The sequence below is a fragment of the Vicia villosa genome, linkage group LG2, assembly GCF_029867415.1.
Source record: "Vicia villosa cultivar HV-30 ecotype Madison, WI linkage group LG2, Vvil1.0, whole genome shotgun sequence".
In the NCBI taxonomy this organism is placed as follows: domain Eukaryota; kingdom Viridiplantae; phylum Streptophyta; class Magnoliopsida; order Fabales; family Fabaceae; genus Vicia; species Vicia villosa.
In genome coordinates, this window is record NC_081181.1 from 137,732,442 (window position 1) to 137,757,352 (window position 24,911).

The 24,911-nt window shown below is 33.7% G+C and overlaps 3 protein-coding genes across 3 annotated transcripts; all 3 read right to left on the reverse strand.

Moving 5' to 3' along the window:
* Positions 1-801: 801 nt before the first annotated feature.
* LOC131650140 (uncharacterized) lies at positions 802-1,815 on the reverse strand. The gene has a single exon (XM_058919869.1). It carries the CDS (start codon positions 1,813-1,815, stop codon positions 802-804), a length of 1,014 nt encoding a protein of 337 aa, XP_058775852.1.
* A 3,402-nt stretch (positions 1,816-5,217) lies between these two features.
* Positions 5,218-6,564, reverse strand: LOC131650141 (uncharacterized). The gene has a single exon (XM_058919870.1). The coding sequence runs from the start codon at positions 6,562-6,564 to the stop codon at positions 5,218-5,220; it is 1,347 nt and encodes a 448-aa protein (XP_058775853.1).
* A 3,491-nt stretch (positions 6,565-10,055) lies between these two features.
* On the reverse strand, positions 10,056-12,481 carry LOC131650142 (uncharacterized). The gene is made up of 3 exons (XM_058919871.1): positions 11,030-12,481; positions 10,434-10,574; positions 10,056-10,214 (listed from the first exon to the last, which is right to left on the reverse strand). Exons 1-3 carry the CDS (start codon positions 12,479-12,481, stop codon positions 10,056-10,058), a joined length of 1,752 nt encoding a protein of 583 aa, XP_058775854.1.
* Between the last annotated feature and the right edge of the window lie 12,430 nt (positions 12,482-24,911).

A 24,911-nucleotide genomic window follows, 5' to 3' on the forward strand; every position in this document is an offset into this window, starting at 1 on the left:
TTTATTATGGTCTTTGTATTTTTCAGACCGAGAAGCGGATGGAGTTCTCAAATAACTTATGTTGGACTTATCAAAATATCACATGCAAAGTGTAGCACCAATATACATTCATTTTATTATGGGGTCTGACCAGTATCATAGATGAAAGAGTTGTTCAGCTGGCATGTCATCATCATTGTTAAAGAATTTCTTTTTAATTTAATCGAGAGCTCGAGGTTGTTTATTTTTCACAAACTAGATTGTAATAGAATTCTAGCATGATTTTAATGTAATTTTCTTTTGTGTAACAGATATCCAGAATTCGATCTTTAAGGAATCTGAATGTTGATGGTACATTTATCACATATGAATCTCTATTTTGCACTGCAACATGTTGTACGAAAACAAAGCTAATTTCTACAAATTTTAATGTTAGATTATGCCAAATTTTTATGTAGATGATGACATAAATATGGTTTTACATTACACCTTATTTCCTCAAACTCAAATCAGTGAATGTATGGGGAACAAGAGTTTCTGTTGATTGTCTAAACAATTTTCTGATGTATATGTTGTTGATTCTAACAGTGATATTTTCATTGTTATTATTTTTTTTAATGTACAGATTGCTTACTTATTGTAGTCTTCAATTGGATATAAGAAAAGATTTAGTTTAGATAATAAGTTGTAAAACATGATTGAAGTACCTTATTAGTTTTTTTAGTAAACAAGATAACATATAACGGTGAACTAAGGGTTCACCAACCTGTTTACAAAAGGGGGCACAAGCCAGGGCAAGGAAAAAATACAAACCAATTGCCATTATGATAAGAATCGGATCGGATCTTTGACAAAATCATAATAAGAATAATTGGGATGAGTATTTTCTCCATAAAAAGACCACCTCCACACCAAAGCTTTGATGTTCCAAACAACATTATCAAAGCTCCAAACCTCTTCCCTAAAACAAACTCCATTCCTACTTAACCATAAAGCCCAAGTAATTGCTAACCAAACAATATCTACCTTCTTATCTAACACTTTCTTAGATATACAAAAGGAATGCCATTCCATAAAACTTGAGTAGCTCTCTTCCTCAACTAACCCCTCTTTACCTATCCACACCGCTATGTCCCTCCAAATATTCTTTACAAAAGAACAAGAAAAGAAAGAATGATCCCGATTCTCCGGATCAATCTTACAAAAAGAGCACAAGGAAGCATCAAAAGATAGTGGATTACCTCTAATCGCGAGGAGATATTTTGTAGGGAGCCTATTAGCAAGAAGCCTCCATCCAAACGCCTTTATCTTGAAAGGAACATCCGTTTTCCAAACCAAAATCTTTGCTTCATTATGTCTACCAATCAGACCAAACGGAATACGGTAAAAAGCATACTTCTCATAACAAGACGCCACCGAGAAATCTTCACCCCTCGGAGTGATCCATTCCGCCCTGTCTCTTTCCGAACCTATCACCCCATACTCTTCCAAAAATCCTCGGAAAATGCCCCATTCAACCGCCACCTCATGCTCAAGAAGCCGATTCTCGGAAATACCACAATTACCCCACGTCCACCTATTATCCACCCATCCTCCCATTGCCGCCACCGACACCATTTTCAAACTAGAAGCCTCATAGAGATTTGGAAACACCTCTTTCAAAATCAACCCATTCATCCACATAACGTCCCAAAAAGGGATATTATAACCATTCCGTAAGAGAAACATACAAGAAGAAACAAACGGGTCAAAAAAAGAGTTACTCCCCAATTTCACTAAATCCTTCCACCAAATCGACGCCTTCCTCCTCTCTATGGGATCAACGGCCCCTCCCATCAACTTTAACACCAAATCACCATACCTCTCCTTTAGAACCTTGTACCAAAGAGAATCCGCCCCTTGAATAATCTTCCATCTCCATTTACTCAAAAGAGACAAATTAAAATCCTCTATGTTTTTTATGCCTAACCCCCCCTTCTCAAAAGGGTCACCTCCCTCCAACTAATCCAATGGATACATCTCTTATCCTCACCTCCCCCCATAAGAAACCGCTTTGAAGACGCGTGAACTCCCTCGCCACTTTGGTCGGCATCTTGAAAAAGGACATTGCAAAAACGGTTAGCGAACTCAAAACGGACTTCAACAAAGTAATCCTCCCTCCTAGAGTTAAAAATCTATTTTTCCAACCCGCCAACCGGTTTCTCATCTTGGATAAAAGAGGTTCCCAAGTTTCATTTTTTCTAGGATTATACTCCACCGGGATCCCTAGAAAAAAGAAATTACTATCTTCAATCTTACAAGATAAAACATTCGAGGCCGCTTCCAAAAAACTCCCATTAAGATTGATCCCAATAAGCTTGCTTTTATGATAATTAATGCCTAAACCCGACACCAACTCAAAAGCCTTAAGCACCGCCTTTATAGCCCAAATATGTTTCCAATTTCCTTTTCCTACCAACAAAGTATCATCTGCAAATTGAAGGATATAAATAGGACAATTCTGATTGATTGAAAAACAATCAAATTCCCCAATCTTAATAGATTTCCTCACCAAACCCGTTAAACCTTCCGCCACCAAAACAAAGAGAAAAGGTGATAGGGGATCACCTTGTCTCAACCCCTTACCCACCTAAAAATCTTCCGTCGAACTTCCATTCACAAGAATGGACATATGACTTTTGAAAACCAACTTTTCCATCCATCCTCTCCACTTTTCTCCGAACTCCATCCTCCCGAATAAATACCTCAAAAAATTCTAATTCACTTTATCGTAAGCCTTCTCAAAGTCTACCTTGAAAAGGATACAATCCTTTCCCTCTTTCCTCGCATAATCAACCACTTTGTTTGCCACCACCACCCCTTCCAACATTTGCCTACCCGGAACAAAGGCGGTTTGACACGAAGAAACAACGGAGCCAAGAACTCTCTTTAATCTACCCGCCAAAAATTTCGAGACCACTTTATACATACTCCCCACCAAACAAATAGGCCTATAATCATCTAAGGATAAAGGATTATGAGATTTAAGGATCAATGATATAAAGGAAGAAGTTACCGATTTAGAAAGAGATCCTCCTTCGTAAAAGCTTTTAAAAAAGTGAACTATATCATCCTTCAAAAAAGACCAACAGCTTTTGAAGAAAAGGAAAGAATACCCGTCCGGGCCCGGACTCTTCGCCCCCCACCACAACTCCAAATAGCCTCCTTAATCTCCTCTTCCGAAAACGGGCTCTCAAGCAATGCCGAATCAGCCTCACTTATATTGTTGAAAATAATCCCCTCCAACAATGGTCTTTCCAACACATCCTCCTTGAATTTCTCCTTGAAATGCCGATGCACTTCCTCCTTGATCTCCCTAACCGATTCATGATTTCCCCTCGAAGAAAGAATAGGACCAATGTGATTAATCCTCCTTCTTTCCTTAATGACCTTGTGGAAAAAACCACCATTAGAATCTCCCTCCTTCAACCATTTCAACCTCGATTTTTGAAGTAACATATTCTCCTTGATTTGCAAATCCCTCCAAAATCTACTAGAAACTTCCCTCCTCTTATTAACCACCTCCTCAATCGATTCCACGTTGCTCGATTCTAACATTTCATCACACAAATTAATACGCCTCTTACCTTCCTCCACGTTTAGATGATACCTACAAAAAACCTCTTCATTCCACCCCTTAAGTTTAACTTTAAGCAATTTTAACTTCTCTTTCAAGACATAATCCCCTCTCCCCACCACCACCAAATTCTTCCACTCCTTCTCCACAAAAGCATAAAAAGTATCTAAAGAAAACCATTCGTTGTTGAATTTGAACGGTTTAGGACCCCAATCATCTTTATCCGCCATCAACCATATCGGGTAATGGTCCGAAATATCTCTACCACCTACCATTTGACCTACCACACCCCATCTTTCCATCAAATCCTCCGAAATAAGAAATCGATCAATTCTACTCATAGATTTCCCATCTCCGCTATACCAAGTGAATTTTTTCCCTTTGGACGGCAAATCCACCAAAGAAGTATTATGGATGAATTCCGCAAAAAGTCTCATTTCATTATTGTACACATTCTCCCCAATCCCTCTCCGTCTTCTTTCATTCACATTTTTAACCGCATTAAAATCCCCTCCAATAATCCACCCACCATCTTTGAAGTTCTCAATCAATCTCAACAAGTTAGCCCACAACACCTTCTTCTTATCCAACATACAAGAAGAATACACATTCACTACATAATACCACTTACTCTCCCATTTCACCTTAACGCCAAGATAACCATCCCCATTGAAACTATTCACCGCCTCCATTTTATCCCCCTTCCATAAGGTAGGTAAACCTCCCGAAGCACCAATTGAATTCGAATAAGAAAAGCCAATATCCGACCCACCCCACAAATTTGAAACATAATGGTCCATAAAATCTTTAAATTTAGTTTCTTGAATCATAAAGATGTCCGCTTTGCCTTTCATGATGATAGATCTCACTCTTTTTCTTTTCAAAGAGCTACCTCCTCCTCTTATATTCATAGTTCCAATAATCATTTAAAACAAACTAATAACTCCTTCCCACTCTTCTTACCATCCTCCCCACATTTCCTCAAAAATTCAACTTTGTCTAACAAATTAATTTTTCCCCCCTGCACCCCCACACCTAATGCGGCAATGCCCGCTCCAAGCTTTTTCCCACCTTCCCCATCCAGAAAACCCCATTGTCTATTATTACTACGTTGGATGTCAGATTCCTCTTCGTGGTTACCATACCGATCCGGTTCCTTCCTACCAAAAGAACAAATTGAAACCGAATTAGAGGCGTACAGCGAAGCAACCGTGGCAGATTTCCCCTTCGACTTCAAACCTGTCCTGCCGCAACTCCGCATGCACTTCAAATTATTAACTCCCAGCACTCCCTTATTTTTTCCCAGATTGCTAATCTTTTTATACCTTAAATTCTTGGCTACTGCCCCAGTAACAGCCACACACCGAGACCCGGTTCCAACTGACGGCACTTCAGTGACGTCCAGTCCCCTATCTCCCTTTGAAACAGCCCCCCATCCTGACTAAGCTTGACAGCCTCGTCAAAAACTCCCTCCCTTTTGGTTTTGTCCAACTGCCCCGGAAAAGACGACATCGAATTCCTTATCTCTTGCAACGTTTCATCAAAAGAGTATTTGGAAGATTCACAACTAGCTGATCCACCCCCAATGCAGCCACTGAAAACCGTTCCTCCCTCCGCAACCTTTACTCCCTCCAACCTCCGCCCCCTGTAAACTCCCCTGGCTTTGAATTCTGCATCAAGTTCGGTTCAACATGGTTCTTGGGCTTAACAGACAAAGGAACCAACACATTTTCAGAATTTGATACTACCAGCCTAACTGGATTAGATAACAGAATAACATCATCAGATTCACATTCTTTCTCCTCCTCACACATATGCACAGGAATGTTATCCACAGAGTCCAAAGAATCGTTTTCAGAACTGACCGAAGAACATACTTTACGCGTACCTAAAACATTGCGCATCGCACCAACAACATCTTCCTTCAGAAACAGCACGAAGTTCCTCTCGTCGATAAGAACCTCCATCGATGTTGGTAACTCATAGTTCAGTTTTACCCTCACCATCATCCTTGCCGTATCGAAAACAGATCCTTCCGCCGTCGATTCGTCGAGGAAAATGAATGATCCCAACGAATTTGCCACTGCCATGAAAAACTCAGCATTCCACGCATGGATAGGCACCCCATAGACGCTAATCCAACTAACTCTGCCATCATCTATATCTAGCTCATTCCACCTCCTTATCACTTGAAACCACTGCTTCCACCAAGTCTCTCCGACCCCGATAAGATCCTCAATAACACCCTCCTCTGATTCTTCCAACAAACACAAATTACCCCCCATGGGAGTCACCTTCACCAGAAAGTACCCCTCCATTTTAAAGTGGGACTGAATATTATAGGTCGACCCGGGAATAGAGACAACACCGACATAAGCTTTCACCAATCTGTTTTTGTCGACATCTTTAGAGGAATATATGAGTTTTGGCCGGGACTCAGAACATACAATGGAAATGCCCCCAACACCCTCGTGTACCACCTTTGCGTAAGATCTACCATCCCTTCCAACTCTCCCAGCAAACCCCCCACCACCCATCGTCGCCTCCTTCTTCTGAGTAACTCCCCCTCCATGAAAGACCTTAGACCCACCCTCCATGACCGATTCGAACCGAGGACGTTCAAATCTGGGAAGATTAGCGTGGATTTTAACCCCCATAATCATCACGTTGTCGCAGGGAATCGCAAGCAGCCTACTGTCCTCCGCCCCTTCGAACCTAACAAAACCAAATTTCCTGCCGAACCGATTCTTTCTCGGTGAAATTGCCACCTCCATAACCTTCCCAATACACGCGAAAAGCTCAAAAAACGACTTCACAGAGAAAGATTCAGGAAAATTCGAGAAATACACTGAAGTCATCGACCCTTTCCGGTTACCCACCATACCTCCACCCCACGGAAACACATCCCACCTAGGTTGCGAACCCCGAACGGCCCTTCTCCTGACCGTCTCCCAACCGCCGACGGCCATTGACAACCAAAACCCTTCCCTCTAGAGAGAGAAGAGAGCGAACATTGAAGAGAGAGAAAAAAACACTGTCCCTTATTAGTTGAATTGGTTTAACATTGTTTGATTCCATGGCCAAATTTTTTTAATAATTTGATACAGCAAAAAAAAATCTATACTATATTACAACATAAATCTAAGTTGCAAAGGGAAAAAACAAACTTCATAATTTTTTTTATTGCACCATTAATGCAACGAAATTACACTTAAATATATATAGAGTTTTCAAACACAAATGGACCTAGACCATTTTGGAGACACATATTAAACATACTAAATAGAATAATAAAGTAGAGACAATTATTGTTGCACCCCCTTCTAAAATTGATAGAAATCTTTAAGCCATGTTGGTTTCTGTTGTTGTTAGTTTGAACTTGATGATAATATATTGGTGTAGCTCCAGCTGCAAGTGCTGCAGGGCGTGGTTGTGCGTTGTTCTGATGGTCCGAGCCATGCTTCTTAACTGCATTAACATATCCAAAAAAATTAATTTGACATCAATTTGGAAATTCTTATTATAAGTGAGTGATGGAAACAAAAATGTTTCTAGAAATTATGGCGCTTACATCATTTTTAATAAAAAAGTTAGAATTAAAAATATTTAAAAAGTTGAAATGAAGTAAAAAAATATTATTGTAATCGAATAAAATTTATTTTATATAAATAATTAAAAAATCTATAGTTTTGAATTGTTTTAACTCTTTCAAAAAAATATTAGGAATAGAGATAGAGATAGAGAATGTAAAATAATTTTACACTGTCAACCAATCACAATGATGAATCTCGTGTCGGTATATCTCTTTTAAACTCTTAGGAATATAAAGACATATATAACATATCTTATATATATTTTAAGTGTAAATAAAATTTAGAACATGCAAACATAAATAACAACATATCTGAGAAATATTATAAGTGTACATAAAATTTCCAACATAAAATTTTATTTGTATAAATAAGACAAACAAGACTAATCAATTTGTTTTTGCAAGACAAAAACCAATTCTAAAACATCAAAACCAAACCCATAAACAATACTTTTTTTTTTAAGGAAATAAGACACAAGTTATTATAAATTCTGTAAAATATAATTTAATAATTAATTGAGCAATTAGTGATCAAATCCAAACACAGAAGAAACGTATCAAAACTATGTATAAACACCAAAAACATTAAGAAAAACTAAATAAAAAGTACATATATACAAAAATTAATGATGAATTTTACACATAAAAATGAAAGGAGAGTTAAAATGAAACTAAAGAAGGTTTAATTTATAGAGAAAATTTTAGTTTTTTTTATTCTTTTGTTTTGACTAAGATCTTATTTTAATTATTGAAAAATGTATGTATTTCAAAAATATCCAAAATAACTTGGTAATTTTTGACTAATTATTTTCACTATGCATCCCCCTACTCACTTATCAGCTTCTTTTATGGATGCCTTTTTTTCTTAATTTTATTTTTGACCAACATTTTGTCAGTATGCATCTCCCACCTCAGACATCAATATCTTTCTATAAATACAATTTTTTATTTTTTTTTTATTTTTTGAATATAATCATTATCATCTTTATTATTAGAAAATATAGACACCAACATCTTTTCCTTAAATACAATTTTTATTATTGTATTTTTTCAATATAACCATATTCATCTTTAATAACAGAATATATTCATATTAAGTTTTTTTCTATATAATTATGAATATGTTATTGGTCCAATTTTTGGGAACAAAATGTTTGATATATTAATTTAAATATGGGTGATGGTCCATAGTAATGAACGGTGTGGTCACTACTACAAATATACTTACCTCAGGCACGAAGTAGATTTTACTTCGGTAAGACAAGCGAGATAACAAAGGTTGACAAGAAACCTTTCACTTTACGTCAATTTTTGAATAATCGAGTGGATAGTTGAAATGGTCATTGTTTTGATCTCCAGGAATAGTAAATTTTATTTTGAAAACTATCGTGCCACATACCTCCTGATTTTTTATCATTATGAGATTTTATCTTAATGATCCATCAGATAAATAACTAAATCATAACCTCTACAACAATAGATTTATCAAGACTTACACCCACAAATCAAAAGAAAATAGGTGAAGAGATGAATTATGTCACAAATTATAATAAAAGTCACAAACAAATATAATTTAAAGAAATAAAAAGGGATTTTAAATGGTCAAATAATGAAATTTTTTTGTTGAAATACTTAATGAGTATCTAAACACAGAATAAATTTCAAATAAAACTATGATAAAATCATAAAAAACTATTTAATATTTTTAAAAAAGGATTTGATAATTTTTGGCATTTCAACCATTTTTAAACTAATTAAAATCAAGCAAAAATAGCTAAAAATAGTAAATCAAAATTAAAAATATGAAAAAATAACCATCAGAAAGAGATAATTAAATGAGAAATTTTTAAAAAATTTGGAATTTTTTGGAATAAAAATGAAAGAGTTATTAATTTTTTGAAGATAAAACAATTTTGAAAAATAAAATAAAACCAAAATACTGTTGACCATCTAATCAATGTCAGAACGTCTTAGTAATTGAATTCAATAGATCTGACGCGTTGTGCATGTTATGGTCATTAATGATTAAAGCATTGAATCACATTTAAATCAGATTTTGAAAATAAGTGTGGCGTGTTTTGATTAGTTGAAGACATCCATATCATAATCTTCAACCTCGGAACGTTGAAAAGTCAACAAAATTAACACGAATTGCAGCTTACTCAAATGGAAAAATTAGCATTCATGAGTGGTATCATTAGATTCGTCTCTTCAAACGATCTCAACCACTAGCTCTTGAAAATTTTATTCAAACAACATCTTACTCGATTTGAGAAAATATTTAATGGAGGAGGTGTAGATATAGGGGAGATGTTGTACAAATTTAAACTTTTTTCTTAGAAATGGTTAGCAATAGGTTCAAAAAAGAAAATTCATTGTAATTTCTTTGGATGGTGTCAAAATTCAGTGGATTGTATCCTTAATAGGTAGCGTGCTTTTGGCCGGGTAATTTTTTCTATTTTGTATTTTGAATTCGAATACCCCTAATACTCGTATTTAGAGTATCTATTGTATTCATTTTATAGTAGAAATGTTGCTTATAAAAATGTGTTATCACTAGTACTTTTACTAATATTTTATATACCAACAAAAAAAAATGAAGGTAGTTTAAATTCAACAATTTAAAGTAAAAATTTATGGTAAATATTCTTAAAGATAAATGTCTAATTAAATTTCCATTATCCATAAATCATACAAACTAACTCAAACCAAACCAGAAATAAGGTTTGTAAAGAATTTCTACATGTAAACCAAATTACATAATAAAAAAATCTTTCATAATTCAAACAAGGAAAAGCATAATAAATTGAAAAAACAACAACCAAGACTCAAAACAAAAGAAAGTTCAAAGAGGCAACACGGAACCAATTATATGACACTATCATCCTCATCTTCGTGAACATCTAAAGCTATTTTCTTACAAATTGGACAAGTATTCTTTTTCAACAACCATTGTTTGATGCATTCAAGATGATATAGGTGCTTGCAATCCAGTCTTCCAATAATTTCGCCTTCCACATAGTCTTCCTAATAAATATAAAAATGAAAGGTAGTTGATGAGAAGTGAACACCGTCATGCATTAGAATTTTAAATTAATATTAAAATTAATTCATATTTACAAAAGCAGTTTATAAAATGAAATACGTTACTTATTTATAAACTTTTTAAAACATCTTTAACAATTAGCAACAAAATAAACGACAACTTCTATTTTACAAAGTTAAGAATCATGCAGCTTGTCTCACCTGACAGATTGTGCATGTTTCGTTTTGTGTACTAGTTTCATTTGGATTTGACACATATGTTTCTGTTTTAATATATGTGCGGATCTGCTCTTCAGTGAGTCTGGCCTCAGCCCTCCTACGTTCCTCGAGTGCCAAAAACACCTGTAAAATTGCTTAAATTATTATTTTAATTGAATGTTTGTTTAACAATCATAATTAAGCTAGAGTCTAGCATTACTTATTTATTCTAAATTAAGTTTGGAAACTCGAATAGAGTCACCGGTGCTAAAAACCTGTATCATACATTACATTCTCAAATATTTAAGTCATATTTGACTAACTGAATGCTAAGTTAATAAATAAATAATAATATTTAAAATAGATTTCTATGATAGATTCTAACAACTTAATTAGATAAATACAATTAGCATATTTATCATTATTTCCAATTAAATCGAAGATTAAACTTACTCATGCATGCATGTGTACATATATGACTATTGTAAATAAATTTTAAATATTTGAAATATTAATATATCACTAACACTAAATTAATTGGTATTACTCCTCAATCAAAACATTATTAACAAGTAATTTAAAAAATGGTGTAAAAATACCTCATCCCTGTGCCTGTTCCTCTGAGCCCTATGTTCACGTGAAGTTGAGGTGAACATGCGGTTATTACTGCGACGACGATTCCTCGACCTAGCCGATATTATATGGGACTGCATGTATTGATCATTTTCAACAGCAGTATTAAACCTTGGTCCATTATGGGATGGGGGAGGGTTTAGGTTATAACCACTTGTGGAAGGATTAGAATGTCGTTGTGGCCATCCTGGTACAAAATTATTAGACCACACGTGAACAGTAGATGGAGCCAGAAATCTATTCCCCTGACCTTCTGGTAAAAGCCTTACATATTGTTGAACATTTATGGTGCTTTGAATGAACGTATCATCAAATCTTTGTTCAATAGATTCAAATATATCCCTTGGATTATGGGAGGATAAAGATGAATCGGCTCCAAAAGACAAGAAATTATTATTTCTTTGAAATGGTGATGTACTCACTGCGACTTGAGTTGTTCCTCCTGTCATTGCGGAAGGATATAGAGATGTCGTAGAGGTAGAAGCAGATGTAGGTTCAGTTCTTCGGGTCATGGTGAAGTTTTCTCGGGCAATCTCTTGTTGAGAAGGAAATATTAAGCAAGCAACATTATCATCAATGATATATTCATATGGGCTATTATATGACGGTGTATCATCTAAAAAATTTAATGGACTAGCATGGACATGATGTTGATTATTTATGTGAGAATCATCTATAATAAAATTTTGTATTGCACTTACACCATGACGGTTCACTTGTTGCGGCACCATACTTGATAATCGAGTTGAAGACATGTTATTATTGTTCATAGTTTCATGTTGGACACTATGAGGAGGAGGATTTGTTCGTCTTCTTAAGGCACCAACTTGTGAACCTTGATTCGAACTCTCTCCTCTCACAAACTCTGATGATCTACTTCTTTTGAGCAAGCCATTACCAGTACTAGTAGAAGTAATAGTAGCAGATGCAACAACGTCGTTATTTATACCATTATTAAATGAAGTAGAAATACCATTATTATTATTTGCTGTTCTACTTTGAACTTGATGAAAATTTGATCCAGCTGCCTCAAGTTGTGTCATACTTGAATTCATAGATGATGGTAATGTTGTATTTATATACTGAACAGTACTTCTGATAGTAGGAGCTAAAATGAGAGATGAACCAAAGAGTCTCGGCGGAGACGAGTGAGGAGAAGGAGAAGTTTGATTATCATTATAGTTACTAATGTTGGTGATTGTTGGATGATAATTCCCATTTGTAGTATGGCTAGTAGTAATGTTTGTTGGATTTGTGTGAAGAGGTATAGTTTGATCTCTGGTCCCAGTCAATCTTATGCGATTGTTGAAAGCAAACGTCGAAGGAGAATTAGAATCCATCAAATATCTTACAGTTCTAGCATCACGAGTTGGGCTGTTGTCTTCATTCCAGTTAACTAAACGGAATTGATGAGACATTCTTGATAACTTCTTAACTGCACACGCATGTCATAAAAAAACAATTAACAATATGCATAAGTATTAAGTCAATGTTCAACAACATACATATGTAGCATATTTTCATTAAGAACTATTGAATTGGTGAGAAGCAAAATCCAATATTCATTTGTGTGTAACTTCAAATTATAAAGATAAAATATTAGTTAAAATAATTTAAAAAATAATTTTTATAGTTAAAATTTGAGAGCCCGTAGGTTTTTCTATTATTTTTGAAAATTCAGTATATTAACTAATATGAAAGACAAATCTCACCGTTGTAACAAAGATCAAATCGATGACATAGTAAAATTCTCTTTGTAAAATAATTATTAACTAAAAAATCAGAATTATAAATTTTGAAAAAATTGTTAGCATAAACTGCTTTCTGAAGAAAAAAAAATTGTTGCAACCATATATATATATATATATATATATATATATATATATATATATATATATATATATATATATATATATATATATATATATATATATATATATATATATATATATATATATATATATATATATATATATAAATTTTCATAAGAAAAAGGTTAAAATATTAAGTTTAAACGGCTAAAAATATTTTCACATACATAGGTTTTTCATGGTTACATTAAAAAAAGCACAAAAAAAATACGTTGAAGTGCATAAAATTTTGATTATTTTTAAAAGAATGAATACTGAAACACATAAAATATAATAGATAATAAATCTGATAAATGTAAATTGTAAGTGTGTCTAAAAAAAAATTAATGAATGAATTGCTGATTTATAAAAAAAAAAGTGTATAAAAATTGGAACATGCAAGATATCTTTGTGAATTAAATTAATAAAAATGTTAAATTTATTTCCCAAGGCAAAGGCCCAAAACCAAAACATATACATCAAAATCAAAACCATACACAAAATAAATTTATAAACAAAAGTTTTACAGATTTACAAAATTTAGAGACAAATAATTGTAAAGTTAGTAAATAGATTTTAATATATAAATGATCGACTATATAGTTTATCGAAATGAAATGTAAAACAAATAAAACCAACATTATTAGGTCCTTATATACATCAAAATAAAAAAGTTGGTTCAAGAATATACCTCAGTAGATGAATAGATACGAGAATGAACTAATCACTGCTCCTGCTTGTAGAAGGCTGGTTCAAGAATATATCAAATCTCCCTTGGATATCAATTTATAGAGAAAATTCGAGTCTACATCTAGACTTAAATATTATTTTTAATTTATGGCAAAAAAACATTTTTATAGAAATTCAATTTAATATGATAGAACATTTGAATGCTTAGTTGGCGCTGACAAATATTTTGTCCCAATACATGTTATTAGCCTCATTTTATGGAAACCTTTAATATTAGGAAATTTTAACCACTATGGTCAAATATATTAAATAAAAGCCATTTTAGTTAAAAAAAAATATTTACCAAACAAATTTATAAAAGTTTGTACATGCATCTACTTTTTTATAATAAAATAAAATCAATTAAATGGGCCTTATGTCTTTAATGTCATGGGCTAAAATACAATTAGGTATAGGGAATTGGTTATCTCACCTCACCCTATGTTATGGCATAACACCATATGAAAGTTCGAAAAAAAATGTCCATTTGATTTTAGAAATGTATTTTTTGATGCACTATGAGTCTCAAGATGTGAACCACAAGTTAATCATTCAGAGTAGAAGGCAATGTTATCCAAGGGAGGAATCTCAAGATGATTGACGTATGCATAAAAGTGTATATCCTCTACTACCATACAATCAAGATACACTCTGTATGGCTCTGTCGCCAGATTCCTTTTTCGTAGGATGAATGCATAAGAACATGACATATCCTCGCTATAGGTCGACATATATGACTAGCCAAATATGTGTGGGAAGTGCTGGATGATCCAAGCATGAAAATGGTTCATATGAATCATTAGTAATGGTGTTGCAAACAAGTTATGAAAATGACACACAAACACTAAAAGTTGCATAAATGTGTTATGAACATAGCCTCACAGTGTGATATATCCTGTCATTTGTTTGGTCTTCCCCATATAACCTCCAGCTAACTAGGAGTACAATTAGACTAAACAAGGGCTCCCAGTTGTACTCATGGATTTACTCTAAGTCAACAAAGTATCCCAGGTAGATCACATTCACAATAGTGGCACTCTTATCCATAAAAATAGATGTGCTATCTAAGTACAACAAGTATGCTCTCAATGTGTATGCTTTATACTACATAAGGTGCTCATCATCACCAGCGGTAAGCTCTGTATTATGCAGCTTTTGTTTATACAACCTCTCTAGGAATTAAAACCTAGCACGAACCCCTCGGGTGACTTCCATCTTTTGTAGGACATCCAATGGGTCACCTCTCAGATAGTCTACCATCATCTCTAATGTGTCATCTCTTATAATCATAGCATGGTCTAACAGTCTCCCCTAATTTGAAGATGCATCAGTCATGAGGCATTATGTAACACCCTGAAAATCTAGATTAATTATTTAATTAGTTATTTAATTAATTTGGCGTGAGAATATGAGTCTCTATAAAGTCTTGATGTTCTCATGACGATATTTGTTGTTTTAATGATGATGTATGATGTTTTGACGGTTTTGGGTGGTGCTTAGATGTTGTAAGAATTATTGGGAATTAGGAGTATTTTAGAATAATTAGTTGGGATTATTTTAATTAATAAAATAAAATAATATTGAGGTAGAAATAATAAGGGAAAATTGGTAAATTCAAGAGGGTTAAGTGGAACAGAAAGAGAAAAAAAGGAAAAAGGTTTTTCATTCGATCGTGGAATTTTTGGAGAACGGGAAAGAGAGGGGAGCTAGGGCTTGGGATAACTTGAAGGCTTTGTAGAATGCGAAGAGGAATTTGAATCATGCGTCAATCTAAGGTAAAGGCAGTCTATCCTAATTATTATAATTGGCTTAAGTGATTGATAGTTGTAGAATTTGTTTTGGGGATTTTGGGGTTTGAAGAATAGATGATGAGGTGATGACTTTTAATGAATTAGATGTGTTAATTTGCAATAGAATGATACCCATAATGTATGATACATAGTGTTGTCATTATAGGTTGAAAATCTGAGTTTAGATGATAATTTGGGACTTGTAATATGAAGAAATCGCAAGAAATTTAACTGGTTTTATGCAGGAATCACATAAGAAATTCTCTGATCGCGCTGATTCGCCAGGCGAATTGATTGGCTTTTCGGGCGAGTCGATCAAAACAGGACACGTCGGGCGAAGGATGCAGGCGAGGAGAGGGGTGGCTGCTGACTTGATTCGTCGGGCGAGAGAAGAGGCTCATTAGGCGAGAGACTTGAGAAATTCAAATGGTTGCCTACTGTCTTCAGTCGCCGGGCGAAGGAGGGTACTCACCGGGCGAAGGGCACCTGAATTAGAAAAATTATAAGCGTCTTAACTTGAGTTTCTGGACTCCATTTATTGTGTCGTTCAAAGCGTAAGCGAGCTAATAAAATAATCTATATTCTGAGAGAGTAAAATGAACCATAGGATGTAGGTTTCTAGAATTGTTTTGAGATGAGATAATGATGTTTTATGATAAATATTAGTAAGTGATGTTTCCTATTGTGCGAATGAATCAACCATGTCTGTTATGCGTTTTACTATTATATGTTGTTTAGCATCATGCATTCATAGCATTGTCGGATAAGTAGTCCAGTGAAGTTTTGCAAGATGATGATCCAACAAAGTTTGTAGGACTACCTAGTCCAGTGACGGCCTTAATCCATTGTGTGGATTAAGTGCAATTTGTGATGTGCTTCACTTTTAAGAGAGAATCGGTCCTATTGTTGGGGATCTTTGGAGAATAATAATGACTAAGTCATCAGTGATGTATTGGTACCACATGAATGAGTCTAATGATGTTGCATCTCATTATTTTGTGGCATTGCATAATATATGAGCTAAGTGATATGCTGGTAAAATTCTTGATTTGTGGTGATTCCATGTGGGGTGTTAGTAACTGTCGTTATGTGATAGGTGTAACACCCCAATTCTACCCCAGTAGTTATTAAGAAAATCAGAGCTATAAAATTTTTTTTCGACAAAAAATTGGAGCATTACAATTCAACTTAACAATAATATCATGCTATCATAGATACATAACACAAATACTCAGATGAACTAAAACCACATGAATCAACTTTATCAACATTAAGCAGCGTAACTACATTAATTAGCTTTGAAGATATAGCATCTTTTCAATTTAAAACCATTTTAACATCAACAATTACTCTTCATGTATCAACATAGTTATTCAACAATAAAACCAAACAACTAAACAACTAGCGCTCATCCCCCCGAGTGTTACGTATCAGAGCGACAACCCGACTCGAATTAGCAGCGACTGAATCTTCATCCTTCAATTACCTGCACATTACCAACATAGGGGTAACATTCAAAAAGAAGGGGTGAGATATCTAACAATCTAATAAATTGTATGATAAATAATATATATCAGAATTCAGATAAGGTAAATCACCGCTTCGTAAATTATCCACACGACAAACAATTCCACAATTTATTCAACATTCACAACGACTCAAAATGCAACATGAGATGTAACAACGTGTTCAAATGCACATGCATGTGGTACCAATGGAGCAGAACGTCCAACTTAAAAATCCGCCAGGTTATCGAGGCGTCAACAAGGAATAAGCCTTCAACTTATTTTGCCAATCCAGGCCAACGTGGTGAACATTAGCTCCAACTTAAAAATTGCCAATAAGGCCAACTTATTAATTTTGCCAATCCAGGCCAAATTAATTATGCAATGTATGCGATAACATAATGCAACTCAACAACAGCAACGGATACATCAAATCAACATCAACTTTATCATAATTTCAACACTGGCTATAAGCGTGCAGCATAATGATAATTCAACAAAACTCATTCAACATTGCACAAGGCCTACAACTTGGTTCATCAATTCAACACAGGAAAACACAACCAATTTCCTCACAACCTGCAACGTCTCAATTTATCAACAAAATCAATACAAGCAACAACATCAACAATTTAATTAACAACAAATACTCCAACGTTGACATAAGCCTACAACTTAATAATCACAATTCAACGGTAGTAACACAACACAATTTTTATCACCTGCAAATTCACAATCTACGACAAGTATATAACTCATCGAATCATCCAGAATAAACTACAAACAAACAACATAATTATTCAAACTATTTCGACTATTTCTGGTTAATTAATTATCGGCGAAAAATTCTATTATTTCTACTGTATACTAAAGTACTTATTAACTTTGTTAAATTATCAACCGCTAAAATTACCAACACAACTATTTCATAACATCTTCTACTGGAATTACCTCTGCTAATTTATTACTCACTGCACTATTGCTAATGTCAATATTTCACCTGCTACTTAAATTAATTCTACTATTTTATTACTCGTTCTATTATTTAACTGCTAATAAAATAATACCATTCCTGCTGTTTAATTTCCCATCCACAGAAACAACTTATATTTACTACTACTATTAATACAAAGTCCTTTTAATAATATGTTAGTACCTCTGCCAAAACAATTTCTCTATGTTCTGTTAAATTTATTCATGCTAAATCTCTAACACTACTAGTTTCTCACTGTTATTTAATTCCTATAATTTTAGTACATAAGCTACTATGTCCCTACAACTAGAACTAAAATTTTACAATAAATTTGTGAGAGTTTTATCATAATTAAATAAGTACTCTTTTAGTTGTTTAGCGTAACATAAATCCTAATAAATCAAGAAAATTTTTATACTCAATCAGATATCATCAAATTTATATATTTTCTCTCTCTAGGATGCTCTCTCTCCCTTCTCTCTATGTTGTTCTCTCTTGTTGAATCTCCGTCGATCACGATAGATGGAAAAATGTTCTGGATTACGCTTAGGGAAGAAGCTGCCCACGGACTGCTCAGAATTTTATCAGGTACTTCTAAATCACATCTACCTGCTTCTAAAACTTCTGATTCATAGTCTATATGGTCGAAATTTCTGGCTGATAGTGAAAACCATGTTAGTTGTGGAGATTCTAGCGATAGCTTTGTTGATTTTCCGGATAATGTTCCAGTAGCTTCGTTTAGTTGTCTTGACGGTCGAGTGGGGGTGAGTAATGGTAACGGTTCCAACATAGGGGATGTTAAAAGTGTGGAACAGTGTTCTGACAATGGGTTCGGTGTGACGCTTCAAAGCGTACGTGATACTATCATTCAGAAGAAGAAGAAGAATCGGCTGGTTGTAGAGGAGGTTAAAGACATTGGGACTTTTGATGATGTTGTAGTTAGAATTAAGGGGCAAAAAAAACCGGATTCTGTAGACCTTGTTAAGGCAGCGAGAGCTCTTAATGAGGTAGTTTTGGAGAGTGTGGAGAGTTTTGTTCCGGATTCGATTTAGGTAATGGAGGAGAGGGGTAAGGGGAAACGCGTTAAAATGAAAAAGTGGGAGGAGTTAGGTGTTCTTTTGAAGAAGAAGAGTTCTAACAATAGGAGAAAGGTAGCGGTGAGGAAAAAGAAAAAAAGGTGGGGTTCTGGATGGTCAGAGGAAGTGTAAGGAGGTGAATGGGGGTGTGAAGGTTTCTCTTACTTTGTTTTGAGGTTTATGAAAGAAATCCTTCAAATGAATCAATTAGAGATTCCAATCACGGTATGGATTTATAACTTAATTAGATAACTTCTTATAATTTATTACATTTAACTAAATCATTCATATTATGTTTTTATTCTGTAGTATTTTGACGAATTCCGTGTTGTTTCTTACACGAGACTTAAGTTGGAAGAAATCAAAGAGGATTTGTGTCAATTTAATATTCATCATCTATTCAGGCAGTAGGATTTGTGTCGATTTGAAGAGAATATTATAGTACTCTAGGATATATGGTTACTAACTTTGATCATATTGTTGCCAATATTTGAAGTATAATATTGTTGATGTTAGAGATTTAGTTTGTTTGACATAATGATGTATATATATAATTTTGGATATTATAATGGTATTATGTTAGTATATATATAGTCCTACCTATGGTTGAAAATATATCGTCGAAAATATATTACAGGTCGAAAATATTACAGGTTGAAAATATTACAGGTCGAAAATATTACCAGAGCGCTTTTTCCAGAAAAAGCACTCTTATAGGGGGGTCTACCAGAGCGCTTTTTCCAGAAAAAGCGCTCTTATAGGGGGGGTCTACCAGAGCGCTTTTTCTAGAAAAAGCGCTCTTATAAGGGGGTCTACCAGTGCGCTTTTAAAAGCGCTTTCGTTACCTACGCCAGCGCTGGCTTTGGCAGCGCTTTAAAGCGCTATTAAAGCCAAAAAAAAGTGCTCTTGTAGTTGTTCCGTGTTGTAGTGTAATATACCATTTCTCCTTCAACAAAACTCCAAAGGCCGTATTAAAAGAGATAACTCAAATCCAAAGGAATTTAGAGCCAAGAGTATGGTAGAAAGAATTACAAAATTTTCTGATTGTTGTTATTAGTTTCTATATTGTCTTCAATGAATTAAGTGTAAACTAATTAACTATATTAAAATAGCTCTTGTACTCATTTTATTGTAACAATGTTGCTTATAAAAATGTGTTTTCAAAATTTCTTTTACTAACATTTTGTTTACCAACAAAAATGAAAGTAGTCAAATTCAACAATTTAAAGTAAAAATTTATAGTAAATATTTTGCAACATAAATGTCTAACCATAACTCACAAATCATACAAACTAATTCAAATTGAACGAGTAACCCACAAATCTAAAGCTATTTGCTTACAAATAAGACAAATGTTCTTTAACAACAACCATTGCTCTATGCATTCGAGGTGATATGTGTCTGCAATCTGGTCTTCCAATGATCTCGCCTTCCATATAGTCCTCCTAATAAATATGAAAATGAATGGTTGTTTATGAGAAGTGAACACGCTCATGTATAAGAATTTTAAATTAATAGTAAATTTAATTCATCTTTACAAAACCAATTTTTAAAATAAAATATGTTACTTATTTATAAACTTTTTAAAGCATCTTAAAAATTTGCAACAAAAAAATATATAACTTCTATTTTACAAAGTTAAGAATCATGCAGCTTGCCTCACCAGACAAATTGTGTAGGTTTTATTCTGTGTACTAGTTTCCTTTGGATTTGACACATTTATTTCTGTTTCAATATATGCGTGGATCTCTTCTTCAGTAAGCCATGTCTCGACCCTCCTGATGGGTTATTCGAGGGCTAAAAGGGTCTATACAATTTTTTTGTGTGTAAGCAAGATATATTAATAACGGAGAACTAAGAGTTCTCCAACCCGATTACACAGAGAACGAAATTAACCGCCAAAAAGCGAAGATTACACACCAATTACAACTACGACAAAAAGAGCAAAGGATCCTTGCTAAACTCGTAGAACGAATAATTGGGGTGTGTAATTTTCCCACAATTTTTAATTGAATATATTTCTAATAATTATAATAATGCTCGAGTCTAGCATCAGTTAATTATTCTAAATTAAATTTATAAATTTGAACATGTTGAATTATGACAAAAATATTAAATTGAGTAAGAAATATATAAAAATAAAAAATAGATTGTACATTAATAAATACATAATAATTTTTACCTCATACAGCCAATCAACTATATTGTGTAGCATTTCGAGACGTTCATAAGAATCAAACACATTTAACACAATTAAATAATCAATTGTCAACATGTCCTCTGTCACACATTAGCAAGATTTATGAAAATGAAAAGAAATATATGGTTAAAATGATTTCGTATAATAATATTTAAAAGATAACTTAGTCATAAGAAAAAAATATGAAAATGTATGATGTATCAAAATATATTTACTGGTCTTCGCATAGAGCCACCGGCGCAGATGTTTTTTTAATAGGCAATGAATTAAGAAAAGGAGTATGAAAGGTACTCCAACCGAGACAAACGGAAAGCTCTAACTACTCGAAACAATCGAGCGGAAAGATATTCCAAGAGTAGTAATTACAATGCTTACAAAGTTTATGGAAAGCTAACATAAAACCCCAAGAAGAAATCATAATGTTCGAGAAACTTTCCGTAAAACTAAAAACCTCCTTCTTAAAGATGATAGCATTCCGCTTCAACCAAATGCACCAAATAGTTGTAAGCCAAACCAAACCCACGGTAGCTCTCTTCTTCGGACACTTCACCTCCTCACAATGATAGAAGAACGAAACAAACTTCTCCAAAGACAAGCCAAGAGAAGGACCAAGCCAAATATGCACTCTCCTCCAAATATTAACAACAATATCGCAATCACCAAATAAATGATTAAGGGATTCCTCCTCCTTCAAGCACAAAACACACATTAAATCCTTAGACTCCAACAAAATCCCTCTTTTAAACAATTGATCTTTTGTTGCTATTCTATTGTGCATAAACTTCCATCCAAAAAAATGAATTTTTGATGGAATTCTAACCTTCCACATATTATCCAAAGCAGATGTTGTAGAGAGCTAAAAACCTATAACATACATTACATTATCAAATCTTTGTTATATTTGACTAATTAAATGCTAAGTTAATAAATAAGTAATATTAATTAAAATAGATTTCTATGATAGATTCTAGGTTACCTGCAAATGTGCAGACTGAAAATCCTTCTCAGTCATCAAAAAGTATGTCTCTTTGGTCTGGTGCCTCCCAAATCACCCAGTTGAAAGTTTCGTCCATAAGGCCAAATGTATTTCTCTAAGTGAGCTTTGCAAGGTCAAACAGGTATATTGGTATGCAAAATTTCCAAAAGTTAGCTCATTCATTTTTATATGGACGGTGTTATGTGTGACTGATGTATCTGATAATGTTCAACTTATTGTATTTTAGGACATGTTATGTGTTACTGTTGGAACAGCTCAAATTTTTTTTTGTGTCAAAACATGGTTGGTTTTATTATGGATGTATTAAATGCTCTTTAAAGGCATATGATGTGAACAATCCATACAAATGTTCATGTGGACAAATTGTTGAACAAGCCATACCAAGGTTATATTTTTCAATTTTATACCAACTGAATTCGTTTATTATGTTCAATAATGTAATTATTCTTACTTCTTCATTATATGCATTGATATAAAAGGTATAGAGCTAACATCTATGTTATTGATGGTGAATCAAAGTTTCGCTTTGTATTTTGTGATATCGACTGTGCCGACATTATTGGAAAGTCTGCTGGTAGTATTTATAAAGCAGTGTTGAATGTATAGTATAATTGATTATCTATTTTAATAATATTTTTACTAAGAGTTGTACTTACATCAAATTCAATGTTTAGGAAGGTGAAGACGATCATATGGTATATCCCGATGAACTTGACATGCTTCTCGATAAATGAATGGCGTTCAGAGCTAAACTTCAGCCAACATTTGGCCAAGCATCTGTTTGGAAACTTTCATATGATGAAGGATTTGTCAAGGAAATTGAAAAAGACTATATTACTGATGAGGTTTGTCATTTTTCGTCATCATATACATACGACTTATAAGAGTATTTGTATCCTAATTCTAATCCGATTCTCTGATTTGCAGGGTCATAGTATACCTTTACCCAAAATCCTAGTCGTTGAACAATTTATTAACTGTGATAAATTAAAGATAGAATATCCCCTTTGGATACTAATAACATATTTCGTTTACTGCACTTTTTACAAAAAGAACTATTGATATTACTTGACATAAGCTAATGTATTACACAACACCGGTATTACAATAAAAGGAACTAACAACTTGAAATACAAAACCATAGACTAAACGCATTACACAACACAAGTATTTTACAGTAACAACACAATCAACAACAAAGTTACACCCTCATGTAAGAACTTTGAAATCATCATATACTTCGGTTCACTAAATACACAAACATGAGATCTGAAAAAGGAATCATGGAGAATTAAATCACATCTCCTGATTAAAGCTTCTTTGCTTTCGCAAAACCATCCCATCCAAGCCCAATATGTTTCTCATACTCATTCCTTCCAGCTCTAAGAATAACACAGTGATATCCTTTTCCATGAATCAGATCTACCATCCTTATCGCATTTTACATTTTACTAAAACATGTCCTTGATATTTCTATTGGAATATTCTGCATTGTGACACCCAACTCATTAATTTCAAAGATCTAAAGCACTATATACAGCAGTGCATAAAAGTGGTCTATGCACTCGGTGGCATTCGACCTCCAGTTTACCTCCCCGTTATAATCAGTCGTGCGTTCGGCCTCAGTAAGAAACCCATCTTTTATGAGAGTTTCAAATATCTTAGCTTGCTCTTCCTCAAACTCTTTTCTGATGTTACGTGCCCATTCAAGACAGCCTCTCTCAGGATCACTGAAACATTAATATAAAATAGTATCATTGTTGTTAAAAAAACAAGATGAAAAACCAAGGGAAACCAGTTATTTTCTCATAAGATGCATGCAAAAAATACTTACCTGCAGGATGGAGAAGGAACAAAGGGGACCCCCCCACTTCACCATCTCCAAAGTTCAATTGATAAGACAGTATTTGGCTGCACTATTTCAATACTTCCTATATATAGATATATTTACACTTTAGAAATTGGGTCGGTAAACAGCTATAGGCCTATGTTTGATATGTACAATTATCCACTCATATTGCTAAATGAGTTATAACTACATAAATTTTTGTTGTTGAATATTAAAGTAGACTATTGATTATATAATGTTTTTTGTAGCCAAATTATTTATTGTTATGATAAATAATATTTCAACAAAAATCTCCCTACTTTTTCAAATAGAAAATAAGATACTTATAATGGTAAAAAATATGAAATCTAAATTGACAGCCATTGATAGAAACTACTCTATTTTCATATAGTAAGTAATCCTTGAAAAAAACATTAATATGTAATAAAACATTGATATTAATAAATAATAATTAAAACTAAATAAAAGAGTGCAAACTATTATCCATAACACGCCATTTGTTGTGGAAATCATCCAACAACAAACAAAACATCTAAACAAGTTTTAAAACAACACATAGAAAACATGACCATCCTATATTGTCTTTAAAATAGTAAAAAAAAACAACAAAACATAATCAGACAACTTCTTAGAAACAACATCTTTTCACAATCCACACTTGGACTTAGCAGCTTCCTTCATTTCTTCTTCAATTTGACTAATAGAAACGGAGAAAATCGACTCATTTGACATATCAGCGTGTCGTTGTTTCTGAACCCTTTGGTGTGCACATAGTTGTACCATCCTTGAGTCATGTATTTCTCAGATGGGCTTGGTACCCCCATACGTGTTGCTGTCTTGATTATACACTTGAATTCTTGATGCAAGTCAAGATCTCTA